Source organism: Astyanax mexicanus, chromosome 2, assembly GCF_023375975.1.
Source record: "Astyanax mexicanus isolate ESR-SI-001 chromosome 2, AstMex3_surface, whole genome shotgun sequence".
In the NCBI taxonomy this organism is placed as follows: domain Eukaryota; kingdom Metazoa; phylum Chordata; class Actinopteri; order Characiformes; family Acestrorhamphidae; genus Astyanax; species Astyanax mexicanus.
Genome location: NC_064409.1, coordinates 72,580,676 through 72,601,131, shown reverse-complemented (window position 1 = coordinate 72,601,131; position 20,456 = coordinate 72,580,676). Strand labels below are relative to the sequence as shown.

Sequence of the window (20,456 nt, the reverse complement as noted above, 5' to 3'; positions counted from 1 at the left end):
GTGTGTATATAACACTCACTATGTTGCTCCTGGTGGCTTCTCCCAGCAGTCCTCCGAAGGTGATGACTGGAGACATGCAGGCGCAGTACAGGAACAGTACAGAGGCCACACACTGCAGGCTCAAGCCATCCACTATATCACTCCAGTAAAAAGGAGCTTTACGCTTCACATCGTTCACCAGACCTCCAAAAACCCTGCAGTAAAGAGTGAGACACATATAAAAAGTTACGGCACATATATAAAACATAATGGGCCCTATCTATCCCTCTTCACAAGGTGCACAGTTTATTTCACACCTTGAGCCTGCGCCGTTAAAATAGCAATGCTTATTAATTTACAGCTCTGGAAACTGAATCTGGGAATTTCTGAATCAGTTTCTCTGATTTTCTATTTATAGGTATATATTTGAGTAAAATGAACATTGATGTTTTATTCTATAAACTACGAACAACATTTCTCCCAAATCCCAAATATAAATACTGTCATTTAGCGCATTTATTTGCAGAAAATGAGAAAAGATGCAGAGCGTCATATTCATAAAGTTTTAACAGTTCAGAACTAAATATTTGGTGGAATAACCCCGTTTTTTAATCACAGTTTTAATGCATCTTGACATGTTCTCCTCCACCATTCTTACACACTGCTTTTGGATAACTTTATGCCTTTACTCCTGGTGCAAAAATTCAAGCAGTTCAGTTTGGTTTGATGGCTTGTGATCGTCCATCTTCCTCTTGATTATATTCCAGAGGTTTCCAATTTGGTAAAATCTAAGAAACTTTTCCACTAGCCTCGAATCATTTTGTCCACTGTGTGCTACAGGACTTACTGTAAGCTATAATTAGCGAAAATTAATTTAGCTAGAAGCTGGATGTTGTGGATAGCCAGAATTTAGTACTATACTTAGTTTAAATTAGTTTCTTAACCCTGGTCTCTGTCCTACAATAGCATGTTCTCCACTGGATCCAACTGAACAGCTACAAAACTGCACATTATAGTGTTAAACATTATGTATCAGAATATATATATTAAATATATATATATGATTAACTGGGCTGAGCCCCGGATCTTTACATACCCAGGCAACGCCCCTGGTAAGTGGTAGTAGGTCCCAGGGGTGAAATGGGTTTGGGCCTTATTATACAACTATGCCACTGAAGTTACAGCTTTCCATTATTTCAGTCCAGTTCCAATTCAAATCCAACATATTTCACATTAACAAAAACATCTAACCATGATTTACTACTGTATCTATTCCAGCTTCCTGCTATAAGCTCTAAAATTATCATTAACAGTTCTAGCTTTTGTCAGAATCTCTTTACAAACTCTATAAACATTTATACTGTAGCAAAAGCCAGACACACTCTGAGAGGACAGACTCTGACAGGATGGTAAAGGATGACTGAACAGGTCACTGCTCAAATACCGCTACAGTAAAGGTAAAGCCGGTTTTATCCATAGTGGCAGCCTGGGGACTCAGAAGAGCGATTGGTTGTTTATTTCTGTGCCTTTGATTCATATTTCATCCTGCAGTAAGCAACAGGGACCCGTTTCTTTCTACACACTCCCAGCTGATAGTGTGAAGCCATTACTGAAGAAAAAGAGACTCAAGCTCCGTCCTCTTCCTCTTCCTCTTCCTCTGCCTCTGGCACTGTGGAGGGGTTTCATAGCTAAGACATGCTTTCAAGAGTATGAACCCACTGCAGTAAATAATGGAAGGCTGCATCTGTAGGAGGAGTATGTGCATATGTGTGTGTGTCACCCGTATCTCTCTTCAGCAGGCCTGTATAGTGCGAGGGTAAACCCACCCTATGTGTTCCTCTGAAGCAGAGCGAGACGAATGGGAATGAAAAGGCTTATCGGGAGCGCCCGAATACAGGGAGCGTTCATATTTAACAGTATAGACAGATGAAAGGACAGTGCTGCGCCTCTTCGTTCAGTTAATTCACCACACTCCTCCAGTTATGTAATGTCTTATATAAAGCCTTCATCCTTCATTGAGAAATGATCAATTCAAGCACAGAGAGGAGCCTGTGCTATAATACTGAAACTGTCTGTGTTTAAGTTCAACCCCTTGTATGTGCAAAAAAAAAAAAAAAAAAAAAGTCTCCACCTGGATGTAAGTAAGTAAATGATGTGGGGTTGGTTGATGCTGCAGTTGTTCTGCAGGTTTAGGTTCAGCAACAGTATGTGCTGAAAGAATGAGGTCAGCTGACTCTACCTGAATACACTGAATATAGACCAGTTTATTCCATCAATGGATTTTATATTCCCTGATTAACACAGACATATTCCAAGATAACAATGTCAGGATTCATCAGGCTGAAATTGTGGAAGAGCTCAGTACTTGGAATTAACAAACCATTATAAACCATATTATCGTTCCTCATTTAAAAGAAAATCCAATATAACCAAAACAAAACCAGATGATGCAACCCCTTCCTTAAGTTGTACTATTTAAGGTGGAACTACTATCAATCTTTTTTATGCTTGTTATGAAGAATTCAGACATAAAACGCTAAAACTACACATTAAACTATGGTAAGATTGTTTGAATCGTCACTTTTAATGAGGAAAATACATCATCATTTGTGGATTTCTTTGATCGCTTGTTCCGCCATCTTACGAGTGATTCTCATATACCTCGGTTTGAAGTGTGCCTCTAAAAAATCTTTGTTTGAAGAGCTAATAAGTCCTATCCCTTCCCCTAACATACCCCTGCAGTCTAGGGGTAAGTGGCAGGGGCGTCGCCTGGCCTGGGCTTCCGGGGCTTTAGTCCTGCATAACTTTCCAGTAGCCCCGAATCGTATTGCCCACTGTGTGCTTAATAAAATACAACCTGTGACAGTCAGTTAGCATAGCTTTAGAATTAGCTAGCTTAAATGGATAGTCAAGGTATGAGAAAAAAAATTGCCCTGATGTACCTGATCAGCCAATAACTATTTAATTTTCAAATTGTTTTTATTCATTTAGGATTGCAGGACTTACAGTAAGCTATAATTAACGAAAATTAATTTAGATTATTTTTACAATGGATTTTTTCTCCCCTGATGATCACGGCCATATTCCAAGATAACAATGCAAGGATTCATGGTGCTGGATTTGTGAAAGATTTTAGTACTTGAAATTGACAAACCATTATAAACCATATTATCGTTCCTCATTTAAAAGAAAATCCAGTATAACCAAAACAAAACCAGATAACAGGTAAATTCCAAAACCTTAAAATTGTTATGTAACAGTATTGAAGCCTCAATCTGCATGTAAAGCCAGCCCACTACTAAAATCCCTAATTAACACTGGTGAAATTATACAAGGTGATGTCAACTTGCTTTGTGAACCAGGTCTCATATCTATGGCTTTTTTTTTCATGCCACAGAGTCCACAGAAGGGGAGTTCGAACTCAGCTTGCGAAATAGTAAATCTGTGGTGGCTAACAGCTCACAAAAACAGTGTTAAAACTAGATGTGGCTATATGTGCTTTCTCTGAGCAGTGAACCAGTGCTACAAACCAGCCAATAAAGGCAGAGCTTATTGTTTTCTTTTCGACAAGACCTCCATAAAAAGACGAGTCAGGGTCTTTCATTCTGAGGGTAACGTAACATGGTTGTAATACAGCTTGTTAATTGACATTTGAGCATGTTCTTACAGCAACCAACAATACAAACATACTTTTAATACATCAAACAACAACTTAAATACTCAATAAATAAATAATAAAGCTAATTAAAAAGAATTAATAGAATAAATAGTAGATTTGATTTTGTGTAAGTATCTTAACCCAAAAGAACCCATGGTGACGTGTGTGTCTCAGACCCTTTAAAAGCTGTGTATAGTTCCATTTAGCACATGAAGTTCCAAAGTGATATATACTGAACATCCTGAGAGCATCACTACAGGACAGTGTGGGAATCTGTGTTCTGTGTTATTTACAGAATGTCTGAGTGCTTTAGGGTTAGTGCTGGAGATAAAACTAAACTAGCTCCTTTTAAAAGAGCATTATTTACTTTTACAGCTCTGTTCCAACCATTTAACAATTCAAATGCATAAATGCATGTTTTACATTCCATATAAGTACTTCTGACCTGATTTCTAGAACAAAATGTTAATAATAGATAAGGAATTGTTGTTGCATCATTTATGTCGCATCATGATTTTAACCTTAAAATATTTACAGTCATGTGCCTGCAAGTGGTTGGTGTGGTGTAGTGGATAACACCACCACTTGCCAGTGAGCTACCATGTGGAAGACTGGGGTTCAATTCCAGGTCTGGGTAACTATTCTGTGCTACATCAATAAGAGACCTTGCGCTACACTGACCCACTTCTGTACTAGGAATAACCTTGTAAGTTGCCCTGGATAAGAGAGTCAGCTAAATGCCATACATGTAAATGCAAAAAAAAAAAAAAAAAAAAAAAAACATAAATAACTGCTCACTGAATTCATCTGATTCAATTTTGAAATTGGCATCAATAGTCTAATGTGCTGTTTTATAGTGTTAACGTGCCAGTGGCATATATAGAATTTTAAAAACATAACGACCCTTGAACACAAAAAAATGCTAATTGGTTGAATTAAAAGATTAGCTGCCATAAATCAACAATAAATCACACTGCAATGTGTGTGTGTGTGTGTTCCTACCTGCCCGTTCTCTGCAGCTCTGGTCCAGCGTGGTGTTCTTCTTCTTCAGGAGGCTCGGCAGAAGATGCCATGCCGTTAGCCTGTGACAGCCCCTTCCTCTTCATCTGTAGCAGAGACAGAATACCACGACTATATATTTTCAATCTACGTTTTCACTCTGGTTTATAAGCAATCATACAGTTACAGGAGTTGGACAATGAAACTGAAACACCTGGTTTTAGACCACAGTAATTTATTGTGGTGACGGACAGTTCTGGTGGAAACAGGAGAGTTGAGGTGCACATTGAATTCTGCCGTGATTTGATCAGCCGTGGTTTTATGTTTCTTGGATACAATCCGGGTTAGCACCGGAACATCCCTTTCAGACAGCTTCCTCTTACAGCGTCCACAGTTAATCCTGTTGGATGTGGTTGGTCCTTCTTGGTGGTATGCTGACATTACCCTGGATACCGTGGCTCTTGATACATCACAAAGACTTGCTGTCTTGGTCACAGATGCTCCAGCAAGACGTGCACCAACAATTTGTCCTCTTTTGAACTCTGGTATGTCACCCATAATGTTGTGTGCATTGCAATATTTTGAGCAGAACTGTGCTCTTACCCTGCTAATTGAACCTTCACACTCTGCTCTTACTGGTGCAATGTGCAATTAATGAAGATTGACCACCAGGCTGCTCAAACGTATCCATGAAACCTCCCACATTAAAATTATAGGTGTTTCAGATTCATGGTCCAACCCCTGTACATTGGACACAAAACCAATCTTGAAAATCATCTTGACCCCATGTCCACAACACAACACAGCAATTATTGAATGACGATGGAGGAACAAGAGGAGTGAACGAAACATTTTGATTGGCAGTGAGGCTGTCTCACCTGTGAGGGGACATTTTTGGGGGGCTCAATGCGGATGGTGGGGTCCCACTCTCCAGGTGGAAGAACAGTCACCTGATCCAAAAACTCGTCAATGCCAGAGAGAAGATCTGCACGGTCCTTGGCCTTATACGCTACGTCATGGAATATCTATGGTTATAGAAGAACAGAGACAGGAAGTGTTATATATTTTGTGTGACAGTGTTATAAATATATCTGACATGTTAGCTTTTCCAGTTTCACTCTAAAAACTCTTAAAAAAACTTTTATAGCACATCCACAGCTCTATATTTGTCTACCAGCCTACAACACATGGAGGAAATGAGTGATGACTCATTATTGTCACAGATCTTCATTTCTTACATTAATTCTTGCTGAAAATGTTATATGACTGTTGCTATTCATAGAGAACTGGATTTTAGTATAAATACCACCCTGTTTAATGAACTCTGTGTAACTGACTTATGGTTCTTTAACGAGCCACTAAACTCTAAACCATATATCTTTTTATTAATAGCTAAAATGTGTTTCTTTGAAGTAATACAACACACCAGTCCAGCATAAAATCTTTAGAAACATTTCCTAACCTTTAAAAAACAATTTTACTGTGGTCATTTCTGCCTCTGCAGTGCCCTCTGCTGTGCTATAGACGAGGATGATGTTTCTGTGTACTTTGGTAGGCAGACATGGCACAATATGCAAATTAGTCAATCAATAATCGCTGTCAGAGGCACACTGCTGCTGCTCCCGCTCCGCTCCTAAACCCATACATCACACTACTAAACTACTCCTTCTGTTTTGTAACCAATTTTTAAATTTGAGCTGAGGGTGGAGTCAGCTAAAATCAGGGGGTTTAGTGCCTCTTTAATCAATCAATCTCTCACCTCGTCCGTCATCAGCGTGGCCATGGATCGCCCAATCTCATGATACTGAGGACCTTTTCCATACGGACCCAGCAACAAAAACAAGAACCTAAACACACACACAGACAAACACACAGAAACTTCTCAATTTGTCTGATCTACCGAGTAGTTTGTAACATTGCAGATTCATTGAACAATTTACTGCAGTGAATTAGTTCTAAGATCTTTTGAAATCCCTTCCCAGAGTCACCTGCATCTACAATCCTTCATTTTGAAGGTCTCAGAGAGCTTTTTGGATCTGGTCATGGTGATCCACTCACTTCACCATTGCAGAAAAACCAAAGCAGATTACTGTCTGAGGTTTACCTCTCTAACCATGCTGTAATCTTTTGCATCATGTGCTGTACCTAATTCTAGTTCTACACATTTTAGGTAGTCATTTTCTCAAGAAAAATAAATCTACATTTTACAACTTTATTTAATTTTATTTTTTGTGTTTAGTTATATAAGCTCAATCTCTAAATAGTGTTCAAATGAAGCTCAAATGTCCATATGACAAAAGGTGGTCCCACTTTAAAATAAGACTACCTTTATAAAGGGTTTATAAATGATTTACAATTAATTTATTAATGGTTACTAATTACGTTGTAAATGCCTTAAAAATTATTAATAATCAGTTATAACATACGTAGAAATGTACGTAGACCTGTTGTTTGCCAAATAGTGAATCCACAGCCATCTATATTGTTGCCCTTTCTACGTATGTTATAACTGATTATTAAAGATTTTTAAGGCATTTACAACCTAATTAGTAACCATTAATAAACTAATTGTAAACCATTTATAAACCCTTTATAAAGGTAGTCTTATTTTAAAGTGGTACCCAAAAGGTTTTCATGAGGTGTCAATTTTGTATTTGTCTGTGTGTGTGTGTGTGTGTGTGTGTGTGTGTGTGTGTGTGTGTGTGTGTGTTACCTGGTCGGGACAGGCACCTCTGTGAGTCCTGTAAGCAGCACAGCAGGTGAGAGACGAACAAAGGCTATGATTGGTCGATCCAGAAAGTCCACTTCACCCACCAGCACATTTGATGCCTCCGCCCCTGGAGGAATCTTCCTCATAAAGTTCATATCCACCTGAGAGAGGAAGGTGAGAAGTGTGTGTGTGTGTGTGTGTAGGAGAGAGAGTGTGAAAAGAGACAGCGAGGGGAAGAGCAAGAAAAAAAATGCATCTATGTCTACACGTATCTATAAAACTGTTTAAAACTGATTGTAGTTCATTAGAATAATAAATATATCGTATAGGCTCCTGTTTTAGTGCAAAATATAAACAGGTGGACTTTATGTGATCCAAAAGCCTAAGGCATTTCACTATAAGTTCTGCATCATGCTGCTTGCCATCAGCAGCCAGAGTCTGAGAGAGCACAGTTGGCCATGCTCAGTGTGATGCTGTTTAATACAGGTTTCTGTGTCAAATGCTTTTATTGATTATTATTTATTGGTGCTCTAAACTCCCTAAGACCCCTCCAATCTGACTTACTAATCAAAGGAAGTGGGTAAACCTGCTGTAAACAATATTGGTAGTTACATTTTTTTTAAACAGACACCAATAAATCCATAATTCCTGGTATTTGCTTATTTAGGAGTATTTTATCCTCTTCAGTGTCACAGATGCCATGAAGTATCTTATAGAATAGTCTTGTGAAATACAGAGCATTGCAGAATCACAGTATCGCAGTATCATCATTTATATGCCACTAGTTAACCTATCCAGACAACCCTTCTCATTATTGAAGGTGCCCAATGCCAAGCATCACCAAGACACCTTTCTCTAGAGCGTCACCTTGCTGAGATCTACAGTGCTGCCATCTTTGCTGTTTGGTTTGGATCTGTTTTCAGAAGGCCTGCCTGCGTCCATAGAGCCAGAGAGAGAACCAGCAGACACCAGCAGTCCTGAGAGAGAGAGAGAGAGAGAGAGAGAGATAGAAAGAGACAAGGAGAGAGAGAGAGGGACAATGAAAGAGAGACAGAGAGAGTGGGACAGAGACAGAGAGACAGAGAGAGAGAAACAGACAGAGAGAGAGAGAGAGACAGGGAGAAAGACAAGGAGAGAGAGAGAGATGGACAAAGAGAGAGGGAGAAGAAGACAGAAAGAGAGAGAGAGACAGAGAAAAGAAGACAGAAAGAGATAGGCAGATAGAGAGAGACAAGGAGAGAGAGAGGGACAGAGAGAGAGAGAGAGAAACAGACAGAGAGAGACAGGGAGAAAGACAAAGAAAGAGAGAGACACACAAAGAGAGAGAGGGAGAAGAAGACAGAGAGAGAGACAGAGAAAAGAAGACAGAAAGAGAGAGGCAGATAAAGAGAGACAAGGAGAGAGAGAGGGACAATGAAAGAGAGACACAGAGAGAGGGACAGAGACAGAGAGAGAGAGAAACAGACCAAGAGAGACAGGGAGACAGGGAGAAAGACAAGGAAAGAGAGAGACACACAAAGAGAGAGAGGGAGAAGACAGAGAGAGAGGGACAGAGACAGAGAGAGAGGGAGAAACAGACCAAGAGAGACAGGGAGACAGGGAGAAAGACAAGGAAAGAGAGAGACACACAAAGAGAGAGAGGGAGAAGACAGAGAGAGAGACAGAGAAAAAGAGAGAGGCATATAGAGAGAGACAAGGAGAGAGAGAGGGACAGAGAAAGAGAGACAGAGAGAGAGGGACAGAGACAGAGAGAAAGAGAGAGAGAGAGACAGGAAAATAGTGTGAGAGAGAGAGAGATAAAGATATAGAGAGATGTTAGAGAGTACTCCTCTTTTCTGTATTTGTTTTAAGTAACACAGAACTGAGGCTTCAGAACAGATCAGCACAGACAGAAGTGTAGAAGCACTTGCTGATGATTCAGTAACTCTAATCTGACACCAGATTCCCCTTTTATAATATTAACGTTAAACAAAAAACATGGACAGTTGAAGATCTGCATAGTGCAGATGCTTCACAAACTTCATGCGATGAATAAAAAAACGATATACATTAATCTTGTTACAATGCGTTACTATTAATATTAGGACTGGCTACTCAGCAACTGTTACACTTTTTAAGTACTGATGTACAGGGGTTGGACAATGAAACTGTCTTTGTGATTTATCAAGAGCCACGGTATCCAGGGTAATGTCAGCATACCACCAAGAAGAACCAACCACATCCAACAGGATTAACTGTGGACGCTGTAAGAGGAAGCTGTCTGAAAGGGATGTTCGGGTGCTAACCCGGATTGTATCCAAAAAACATAAAACCATGGCTGAACAGATCACGGCAGAATTCAACTCTCCTGTTTCCACCAGAACTGTCCGTCACCACAATAAATTATTGTGGTCTAAAACTAGGTGTTTCAGTTTCATTGTCCAACCCCTGTAAATTGAAGCTAACATTGTTGCTGTTATGCAAATATTTTTTGTCAATTTTTACTTGTGAATCTGGTGGGGTTTTTTTTACACTGTATGCAAATTCTATCATGTCTGGGCCAATTTAAAAAGGAAGGCTATATAGCTCTACAGAAAACAATGCACTGGATTAATTCTCTATCTAACCAAATAATAATGTTGTAATGTAAATTTTATACCACACAAATCACACACACCCCCTCAGCAGCAGATGAATGTCTAGGCAAGGTGTAAATGGAATAAATGTGAGATGATGCCCTTGGGCACCTGGGCAGGTTGGCATTCCTCAGATAGCCCTTAGCAGTGCAGGATTAGAGCAGGATTTGGCCGGGCAGAACACATGCCAGAGATACCAACACGCTTTTATTCAGAGATTAACCCAGGAATGCACACTAACTAAACACACACACACACACACACACACACAGATACCAGACTGGCACAATCTCTCATACACACACATACACACATTTAGCCAATTGGAAACACACACAGTAGTGCATGAGATTAATTACAAATTTAGAGTTATAACAGCTCCTGTAGCCAAAAGAGCATGTCCTCTATGTACTTCACTCAGGCAGACACAAGCTAATTAACACATACAGACTCAGAGAGAAGAGACTAACTGAGTTACACAGCTAAAAATACAGCACACCCAGAGCATACACACTCTAACACACACACCTCCGCTGCTCATCTCCAAAAGCTCTCTCTAAAATTATTAATATATAGTAGAAATTTACAAAATATGGTAAAAGTACCACAGAATGTCGAACTGTTTTATGTAGAGTACAATATATATATGATCTAAGACTCATTTAAACTAAGTATAGTACTAAATTCTGGCTATCCACAACATCTAGCTTTTAGCTAACTGGTTAACTAAATTAATTTTCTTTAATAATAGCTTACAGCAAGTTCTGCAATCCTAAATTAATGAAAACAATTTAAAAATGAAATAGTTATTGGATGATCAGGTACATCAGGAAAAGTTAAACATTATATATATATATTTTTTTTTTTTCTCACCTTGACCATCTATCTAACCTAGCTAATTCTGAAGTTAAGCTAACTGACTGTCACAGGCTATAATTTATTAATCACACAGTGGGTTTAATCTGTGTGTTTTGATTCAGAGACGAGTCTTTTTAACCAGCTATCAGAAACAATCTCATCACCGTTTTAATGGTTAGTTCAGTTTCCTTTCTTTTAGAAAAATCGCCGTATATCTTCCCTACTAGCCCACCGCGCTCCACAAAACCAGCAAGCTGATTGGCTGTTTCTCCTGAAAGGCGGAACTTTAACCTTGAACTGGCTCTGTGATTAGCGCCGAAAGATTTTCCATTAATAATTATTAAATAACTCATTAATAATACTGCTGAGCTGAGCGAAACGATTCGGGGCTGCTAGAAAATGATTTGGGGCTAAAGCCACGGAAGCCCAGGCCAGGCGATGCCCCTGCAGTCTTTGTTTATTATTTTAAAGGTTTACTTCTGCTAAAATCCACCTTTTCTTGGTTTTTCGTGAAATATTATAGATCTCTCTGAGTTGTATATGGATGCTGCATATGAAACTGTTTCTCAGCCTCCACTGTCTGCAATAGTTACTAAAAGAAAACCCTCAGAAATATGAGTTGATCAGAGAAATGTAATATGTCGACGTCAACTAGTGAGTTCATGGCTTTGCCCACCTCGGCTCTGGACTGCCCACAGGTAGAGCTAACAGCTTTTGTTCACAGAGCTGATTAGTGTAAGCTATCTTGTGTAAGTACCTGTAGGTTTAAATCGGATCTCCGGTTGATTCTGTCTTTTACCAAGACCTTAAATGTACACTAGGAAACACAACTCGACAGAACACCGGTCAAAGTGAGTGCCGTTCTGGTCAGATTTCATGATATAGATTAAACTCTGGGGCTTCAACATGGTGAAACTGCCCAAGCCCCGAATCTCAAAGTCTGAGGTAAGAGTATAGTAGCGTTAGTTTAGCTGAAAGAAACATTATCAATGCCGCATGGGGGGGTGGTTAGGAGGTGGATGTGGGTACCCAGCTCGGAGCATCGTTAATGTTTCTCGACTGCATGGAGAGGGAGAGCCGTCGGGGCGGGCAGTCTGGGCTCGGCCCGCCACACTGATAATGTTTCTCGGTTGCGGGGAGAGAGAGCGACGGGGTTAGCAGCAGGCTACAGGCCGATAATACTCACCCCTAAACAGCGAAAGAGCTAGCGCTTTAGCAGTTAGCGGGCAATGCTAATGCTGCTCCAGCATTGGACTCCTGTATAAATTTGTACCTTAGAGGAGTGGCTTTACTGCTCCTTATAACAAGACTGGTAGAATTCATACATAAGACAGAAGTGTAGAAGCACTTGCTGATGATTCAGTAACTCTAATCTGACACCAGATTCCCCTTTTATAATATTAACGTTAAACAAAAAACATGGACAGTTGAAGATCTGCATAGTGCAGATGCTTCACAAACTTCATGCGATGAAAAAAAAAACGATATACATTAATCTTGTTACAATGCGTTACTATTAATATTAGGACTGGCTACTCAGCAACTGTTACACTTTTTAAGTACTGATGTACAGGGGTTGGACAATGAAACTGAAACACCTGTCATTTTAGTGTGGGAGGTTTCATGGCTAAATTGGAGCAGCCTGGTGGCCAATCTTCATTAATTGCACATTGCAGCAGTAAGAGCAGAGTGTGAAGGTTCAATTAGCAGGGTAAGAGAACAGTTTTACTCAAAATATTGCAATGCACACAACATTATGGGTGACATACCAGAGTTCAAAAGAGGACAAATTGTTGGTGCACGTCTTGCTGGAGCATCTGTGACCAAGACAGCAAGTCTTTGTGATGTATCAAGAGCCACGGTATCCAGGGTAATGTCAGCATACCACCAAGAAGAACCAACCACATCCAACAGGATTAACTGTGGACGCTGTAAGAGGAAGCTGTCTGAAAGGGATGTTCGGGTGCTAACCCGGATTGTATCCAAAAAACATAAAACCACTGCTGCTCAAATCACGGCAGAATTCAACTCTCCTGTTTCCACCAGAACTGTCCGTCACCACAATAAATTATTGTGGTCTAAAACCAGGTGTTTCAGTTTCATTGTCCAACTCCTGTAAACTGAAGCTAACATTGTTGCTGTTATGCAAATTTTTTTTTGTCAATTTTTACTTGTGAATCTGGTGGGGTTTTTTTTACACTGTATGCAAATTCTATGATGTCTGGGCCAATTTAAAAAGGAAGGCTATATATCTCTACAGAAAACAATGCACTGGATTAATTCTCTATCTAACCAAATAATAATGTTGTAATGTAAATTTTATACCACACAAATCACACACACCCCCTCAGCAGCAGATGAATGTCTAGGCAAGGTGTAAATGGAATAAATGTGAGATGATGCCCTTGGGCACCTGGGCAGGTTGGCATTCCTCAGATAGCCCTTAGCAGTGCAGGATTAGAGCAGGATTTGGCCGGGCAGAACACATGCCAGAGATACCAACACGCTTTTATTCAGAGATTAACCCAGGAATGCACACTAACTAAACACACACACACACACACAGATACCAGACTGGCACAATCTCTCATACACACACATACACACATTTAGCCAATTGGAAACACACACAGTAGTGCATGAGATTAATTACAAATTTAGAGTTATAACAGCTCCTGTAGCCAAAAGAGCATGTCCTCTATGTACTTCACTCAGGCAGACACAAGCTAATTAACACATACAGACTCAGAGAGAAGAGACTAACTGAGTTACACAGCTAAAAATACAGCACACCCAGAGCACACACACACTCTAACACACACACCTCCACTGCTCATCTCCAAAAGCTCTCTCTAAAATTATTAATATATAGTAGAAATTTACAAAATATGGTAAAAGTACCACAGAATGTCGAACTGTTTTATGTAGAGTACAATATATATGATCTAAGACTCATTTAAACTAAGTATAGTACTAAATTCTGGCTATCCACAAAACCCAGCTTCTAGATAACTGGTTAGCTACATTAATTATCGTTAATTATAGCTTACAATAATCCTGCAATCCTAAATTAATAAAAATGATTTAAAAATGAAATAGTTATTGGCTGATCAGGTACATCAGGAAAAGTTAAACATTATATTTCTCATATTTATATATTTAAAACCATACAATAAAAATAAGTGTGGTAAATAGGCCACACCACAGTCATCTAATTACTATTTATATGGAAAAGAACATTTTCAATAGTAAATAAATCAATACTTTGACACTTTTAACATAATTTTCTGCTTGAAATCAGGTTTGCATCTTGTCATTTCAACAGCATTTGAGCTCACAGACAGAATGGCAATATAGTGAAGGTCATTCCTTTAATAATACAGCATGTGGGTGTTCTGTTCAGAAAAAGGCCTTGGAGTTACAACAGGTCATGGCCAAGCAGTGCACATAAAGCAGAGACAGAGAGATGACCTCATTAAACTAAAACACCCTGTCTCTTGACATGATGTTAGGTCACACTGACAAATGCCATTTTCCTTCTGTTTATGTTACTGACAGTAAACAGCCCAGCAGAAGCATTTATAGTTCCTGAGTAGAGCTCCGCAGATCTGCTGACCGATACCATCATATTCCACTACTCCATTACAGTAACCAGAGGCTAGAACCAAAACACACAGCCTGTCTGATCTGCCTAGTGTCATCTAAAGCACTGGTCTATAGATGTAGACGCTGAGGATCACAGAGTACATCTGCCTGTACCAGGTTAAGGTCTCCACCAGTATAACTCTATAACCAGCATTAAAATTTGTCGAATAGGGGGGTCTTTCAGGGCCATGGCTGGGAATCACTTCCTTACAGCAACTCAAGCTGGTGATGCAGTGCTATTATGCTATTTTATGTGCTAGTATATGACTTTGATAAAGAAAATTCACAACCCTGTTTTAATTCCCACAGAATTCTTAAAAAAAAAAACAAAAAAAAAAACAATAAGCTCTGCTGGTTTATCGGCTGGTTAACAAAGTCGCTTAGCAAACCTGATAGCTTAACAATATAACAAGAACAATTTATTTTTTGTAATCATTCCAGATTAATAATGTCTGAGAAATGTATTCTTGGCACACGTTGGGCTGTTAATACCAATTATACCTCAGTTAGGTCTGACCTAAGTCTGAGCAATGTGATTGGCTGTGAGGTGTTTGAGTGACTATGAGTGCCATTATCAGCCGGTAATGCACTGTAACCGAAGCTCTCCATGTATTCCACATACAGGTAACCTAGCAACGATGCAGCACTTATGAGCCAAACAGCGCAGCTACAAACAGAGCAGCAACGGAACTATTTTAACTATTTTAACTATTTTAAGAGTTTTTATAACCAAACAGATCGTATTTTCTCTTCCTCTTTAACTCAAAATCTTTCAATAAACAGAAATAATGGAACTGTGGTATAATCACTTGAGGTTCATGCTATAACGTGTAATATCGGCACTGCTGTTCTGATCTACGGCCAATATCGCATGTTACTTTCTCTCATGTGTTATTGCTTAATCAATTATTACTTGAATGCCACAGACTATTGAAGTATTGTTGCTGACCTATGAAGGGTGCATCTCTTCATGACCACACAGTTTACTCATCTGGTCATGACTAGTTTCAACATCACAATGCACCATGTCACAAAGCAAAAGTCAATCTCAAATCTTTCAGCTAAGTATGGAACATGGACCAGAATTTTAAAGAAGTATTTTCTACATTTTGTGCATTCTACAATTCATGTCATAAAGAACTGACGTTTTTTTGAGAGCAAAAGGTCTCCTACCCAGTATCGCTACACAGTTAATCTAATATGATACTCACCTATATGGCATGAAGAATTTGTCCAGAGCTTGGCTAATTTATGGCAGCATCGCCTGAGACTCAGCATTTGACATGCAGATTTGGGTAGACTGCTGTTTATACTGAGCAACCGGGGTCCCAGGGCAGTTCCCATATTATACTCCGCAATCGGTGTGTTGGAACAATCTACACAAGTCGATTCTGATATAACATCTGGCAACCAGAGGGCAGAATCAAGCCTATATTCAGGACAGAGAGTGAATGTTGAGCTTCAGTTTAGTTTCCATTTCAGTGATGTGATGTTTTGCTGCAACCAAAGAACCCATACTGTAAAGCATGACTAAAGTAACTTGAACGTGGATAGTTCCCTGTGTGAATTCTGTAATTTGACAAGGCCTTCACTTATTAAATGTAAACACAGTTGGGTTTTAAGCACTCCTTTGGGATGACAGACACTGACTGCAAATAAAAAAAAACACAAGTAAGAATAAATAAAGTTTAACACAGTGGGAATCCTTCACTGTAGCTCTCTGATGGGAACGTTTACTGCATCACCAAGTAAACACAGCGAGGCCTGAGGCCACACACACACACACACACACACACAGTCATGGAAAGATGAGCAGAAAGGAATATGTACAGCATGGATAAACAAATGAATGGATGAAATGGATGGATGCATGCATGTAAGGATGGACGAATTGAACAATGTGTAAAGCATGGACGGATGGATGGATGGATGGATGGATGGATGGATGAATGGATGGATTTAAGTGCAGCATGCAGCTCATATATGCAGGGCATGCAACAAGATGCAGAAAGATAGAACAGCCAATAAGCCATAAAAAAATAAATGGACAGATGATTTGATAAAAGTCAGTGAGCACAATTATGGGCAGAAAGGTGGCAACGTAAATCTTGGGTCACATGGACACATGGAATGGAGAAGGGATGAACAGATGAATCCATGCTGATGAAAGAGTGCTAGCAGCATGCTGACAGGTGCTCTCATGTCTCTGTTCTGGCCATCACTCACACTGGCGAGGTTACACAGATATTTGCCTTCACAAGCTGTGAACTCCAGCGTGTCTTCCTCTGCAGAAATGCCCTCCGTCTCCTCGTCCTCCACCGGAGGCGACACCACCACCGAGGGGATGTCCAGGTGCACCGGGGGTCTGTGGGCGGAGCCAGAGCGCCGAGAGGACGGCGGGGTGTTCTGGGGAGAGGGGCTGGGGGAGTGGCCGTGGGCGGGGCCAGGAAGGAGGTGGTTCAGGAGCATGGAGACGCGGGACTCGCGTCTCTGGGACAGGTTTGAAATGGAGCCGCCCAGTTTGAGAAGGGAATTGCGGGACGCAGACAACCCTTCACCTAGGGATAAAAGAAGACAGGTAGGAAAGGTAGGTAGAGGTAGAGAAAATAGGGGAGGAAGAGGAGTATGAATAAAGAAAGGAACAGGTCAGGGAACTGAGAATTGATCTATCCATGCTCTGATCTGAATTCTTTCCAAGGTACTGTTGCTAGGTTGCACAGGAATTGCAGAATGCTGGTAAAAATCCCATTTAACCCAATGAGAGTTTGAATTCACAGGTCAATGAAGCACAATGCTTGCTTTCTGGTTTTATTGCAGTGCTCTGTGTTTTAAAGACAGGTGGTCCTGAAGGACCCCACACCCTGCATGTTTTACTGGTTTCCTGCACAAACACGCCACCTTCATCTCAAGAGGGATCTGTTAATGAGCTGAACAGCTGGATGAGGTGTGTTGGGAGCAGGGTAAACATTGAAATGCGCAGGGCACAAGCTCCTCCAGGACCAGGGATGAGATCTGCTGCCTTAGAGCCATTTAAGCCAAGATAGTGGTTTAGGTTCTGATGCTAAAGGTGCTAAAGAATGCGTTTGTTTAGTATTTATTATAGTTTTTGTGATTTGTAAATTCTAAGTATGTGACTTTAATGTAAAGCCTATTTACAACCCTGTTATTTTCCTCAGAATGAAACGCGCTGCTTTTCTATTAGCTTTTTATTGTGTGCTTGTGGGAATAAATAGAAATGTAATTTCTAATTTCTAATTCTAATTTTTTTTGCAAGTTTTCATTTATTTTGCCACTTTTATGGCATAAACAAACAGTTTAAAGCCCTATCCGGACAGGATTAGTTTCTCAGGGGGATCTGGGGTCATTTTCTCTTTTATGGAGGGTCCTCTGTGATTTTATTCCCATCCAGAACAACCATGTTTGTGTTTTTCTCAGACGTTCTCTGAAAAAATTACAGGCTGAATTACCTACAGTCTACAGTAATTTTATTCTTGTCCAGACTGTCACCTCGTGTTTAATAAAATAGCTATTTGTCCACTGCCATGCACCGTGATTACACTTTGGGCGCACGTTTCTATGGAGATCCCTGTAAAGACAACAGCGAGTGGAAATGGAGGAGCTACTGAACGTGATGTCATGTGACAGAGAAAGCCAAAAAAAACTCACTGCTCCTCCTGTTTTTTCAATTACAGTCCAGATGCCAGAGTTCAATCACTGAGTAGAGGTGTGAAATATTTTTCATAGACTTCCCCCTGAGAAACTAAACCCGTCCGGATAGGGATTTAGTGTATTTTTGTCTTGCTAACATGGCTCACACCAATCGCTAAGGTATCCCAGGTCATTGTCAAGGTTACCACAGGTGGTTGCTATGGCTTTGCTAACTGGTTGCTAAGGTGTTGCAAAAAAGGTTCTACTATGGTTTCTATGGTGTTTGCTATTTTGGCCAAACATTTACCTAGTACTTTTCTAATCATAAATTTACCTCAGCAATGCTTCTCCCTTTATATGCGAGGCGAGAGGAGGGATGCTTTTTTGCTATTTTTAGATGAATAATTTTAGTTGCTAAACATTCTGAGTAACACTAAATAAAATCTCTGCTTTTATTGGCTGGTTACGTCACCATGTCAGGCTCAAACTAGTTGCTTAGCAAAGTATTTTCCCAACATCCTGGATTTACCGTCTATAAAAACAACACAACTTATCATGGTGGACTAGACAAGAATGATGTGTTGGAAAAAGCATTCCAATTTCGAAAGTGGTTTGAGGCATCTTAACACAATGCGAACGCAATGTGGGTGTGTTTACACACCTGACAAAAACACCTGTTAATGCCAGGTTTTACCAGCTTTTTCTTTTTTGGCGAAAATTTAATTTACTTACTTAATTTACTTTTAATATTTAATCTGACAAATGGATAGAAACCTGGCTTTTATCATCCAAATATATATAAAATCATATAAAAAATAATTTATCTGAGCTGTGTGCTTTAATATTAGGTCAATAGAATGTTTTCCAGTATTCTGAAGGACCTATTCAAGCTTGCAACAGTAGCTATAAAAGAACACATCTCCATAGACAGACACATGGATAGATCAATTCTGGGAAGTCCTAGAGGAATCGCTCAGAGTCATGCAGAGAGCTAGTTTAGTCTAGTAGAGTTATAAAAATGACGTGTGCTGTTGTTTGTCTGCGTATGGGAAACAGAGAAGGGCTAAAGAAAGCATGACAGAAAAAGACTAAAATGTCTCTCCAGGGTATAGAAAGTATGCCATGCAGGGAAAGGGGCCAAAAGACGGACGAGTTCTGCTATAAAAATCCTCATAATCATTCACAGACATGCTGATCACACAGTTTTGGGTAAAGTGACAAAGGAATCTGATTGGCTGGGATGCAGAAAAAAGAGAGATAAAAACATGGTTAGTCATAATTGTTTAATTGCCCCTACTGCCCTATTAATTACAGACAGCTAATCATAACCGGAGCGATTACGTAAATGACATGGTCATTTTAGAAGAACAGGCCATGCAAAGACAGACACACTGAAATTATCTTAATCATATTTAGCATAAGCTAATTGAAAGTTATGCTAATCTGAACTGCACTTGAACCATGCACTGCAGAGAATCAAGTCAGCCCCCAAGCTCATCACTCCACTGATCCACTGCAAGGCTTTTCAGGGCAGGCAAACAGCAGAGAAGGCATCAGTACAGAGCAGCTCTATCCGCACCCACAGGGGACGCCAGCATCGACTAGCTTAAGCTTCCCCGCCGGCTCACTCACACACTACTCACTTTTTAAGGCCTGAGTGGTACAGCCACGTTACTGTGAGCAATCACAGCTCAGGCCGTGAGACTCCAACTTATCCCAGCTACTGTCCTTCCACTCTCTTAAAGACTTCACAGAGAGTGGGAATATAAAATAAGCAATTAAAGGGATGATGATGATTTAATCAAATTAAAGCATGGTCTTAGAGAACAGAATGCAAGAATGAGTGGTTAGGATGTAAAAAAAACAGAATAGGAGAAAAAATATTTGTAAAATCTGGACTGCTAAACACTGTAAATGGGTTAACCCTTCCGCAAGTGTGGTCTTATGAGTGAAATCTGTCAGAATAGCTGGTCTCTGATTGGTATGGTCCCATCTGTTGGGATGGAGGGTTTGGTGGGGAACGCTCAGCTTTAAACGTGACATAACAATCACATAACTTATCACTTATCCAATCTTCTCTAATACACTGCCATTAAAACAGTGACAATTACAATCTGTCAGAAATACAGTTTAGGGTCAAAATCTATTAGTAAGTAGGATTGGGCGATATGGCTCTAAAATAATATCATGATATTTCAGGGTATTTTTGTGATAATGATATACTTGGCGATATAGGAAAACTAAAATAATTAATTCATTTCAGGAATATAGTATAATAGTATACCAGAATAATCATAATGTGGCAAAATAAATAATATAGCATAAAATAATATAAAGCAGCAAA

At 39.8% G+C, this 20,456-nt stretch overlaps 1 protein-coding gene across 5 annotated transcripts in view; it reads right to left on the bottom strand.

Annotated features, from left to right (window-relative positions):
- Positions 1-20,456, bottom strand: part of LOC103028288 (sodium bicarbonate cotransporter 3-like) — an 88,725-nt gene that overhangs the window by 27,694 nt on the left and 40,575 nt on the right. For 4 of the 5 annotated variants that reach the window (XM_049474892.1, XM_022671986.2, XM_049474891.1 and 1 more), the window contains exons 7-13: positions 16,717-17,022; positions 8,214-8,323; positions 7,350-7,507; positions 6,396-6,483; positions 5,515-5,661; positions 4,640-4,743; positions 20-194 (exon numbers count right to left, since the gene is read on the bottom strand). In XM_049474892.1, the coding sequence (XP_049330849.1) occupies positions 20-194; positions 4,640-4,743; positions 5,515-5,661; positions 6,396-6,483; positions 7,350-7,507; positions 8,214-8,323; positions 16,717-17,022 (1,088 nt within the window). The remainder of the gene's footprint in view (positions 1-19; positions 195-4,639; positions 4,744-5,514; positions 5,662-6,395; positions 6,484-7,349; positions 7,508-8,213; positions 8,324-16,716; positions 17,023-20,456) is intronic. The other variant, XM_049474894.1, reaches the window with a different exon arrangement.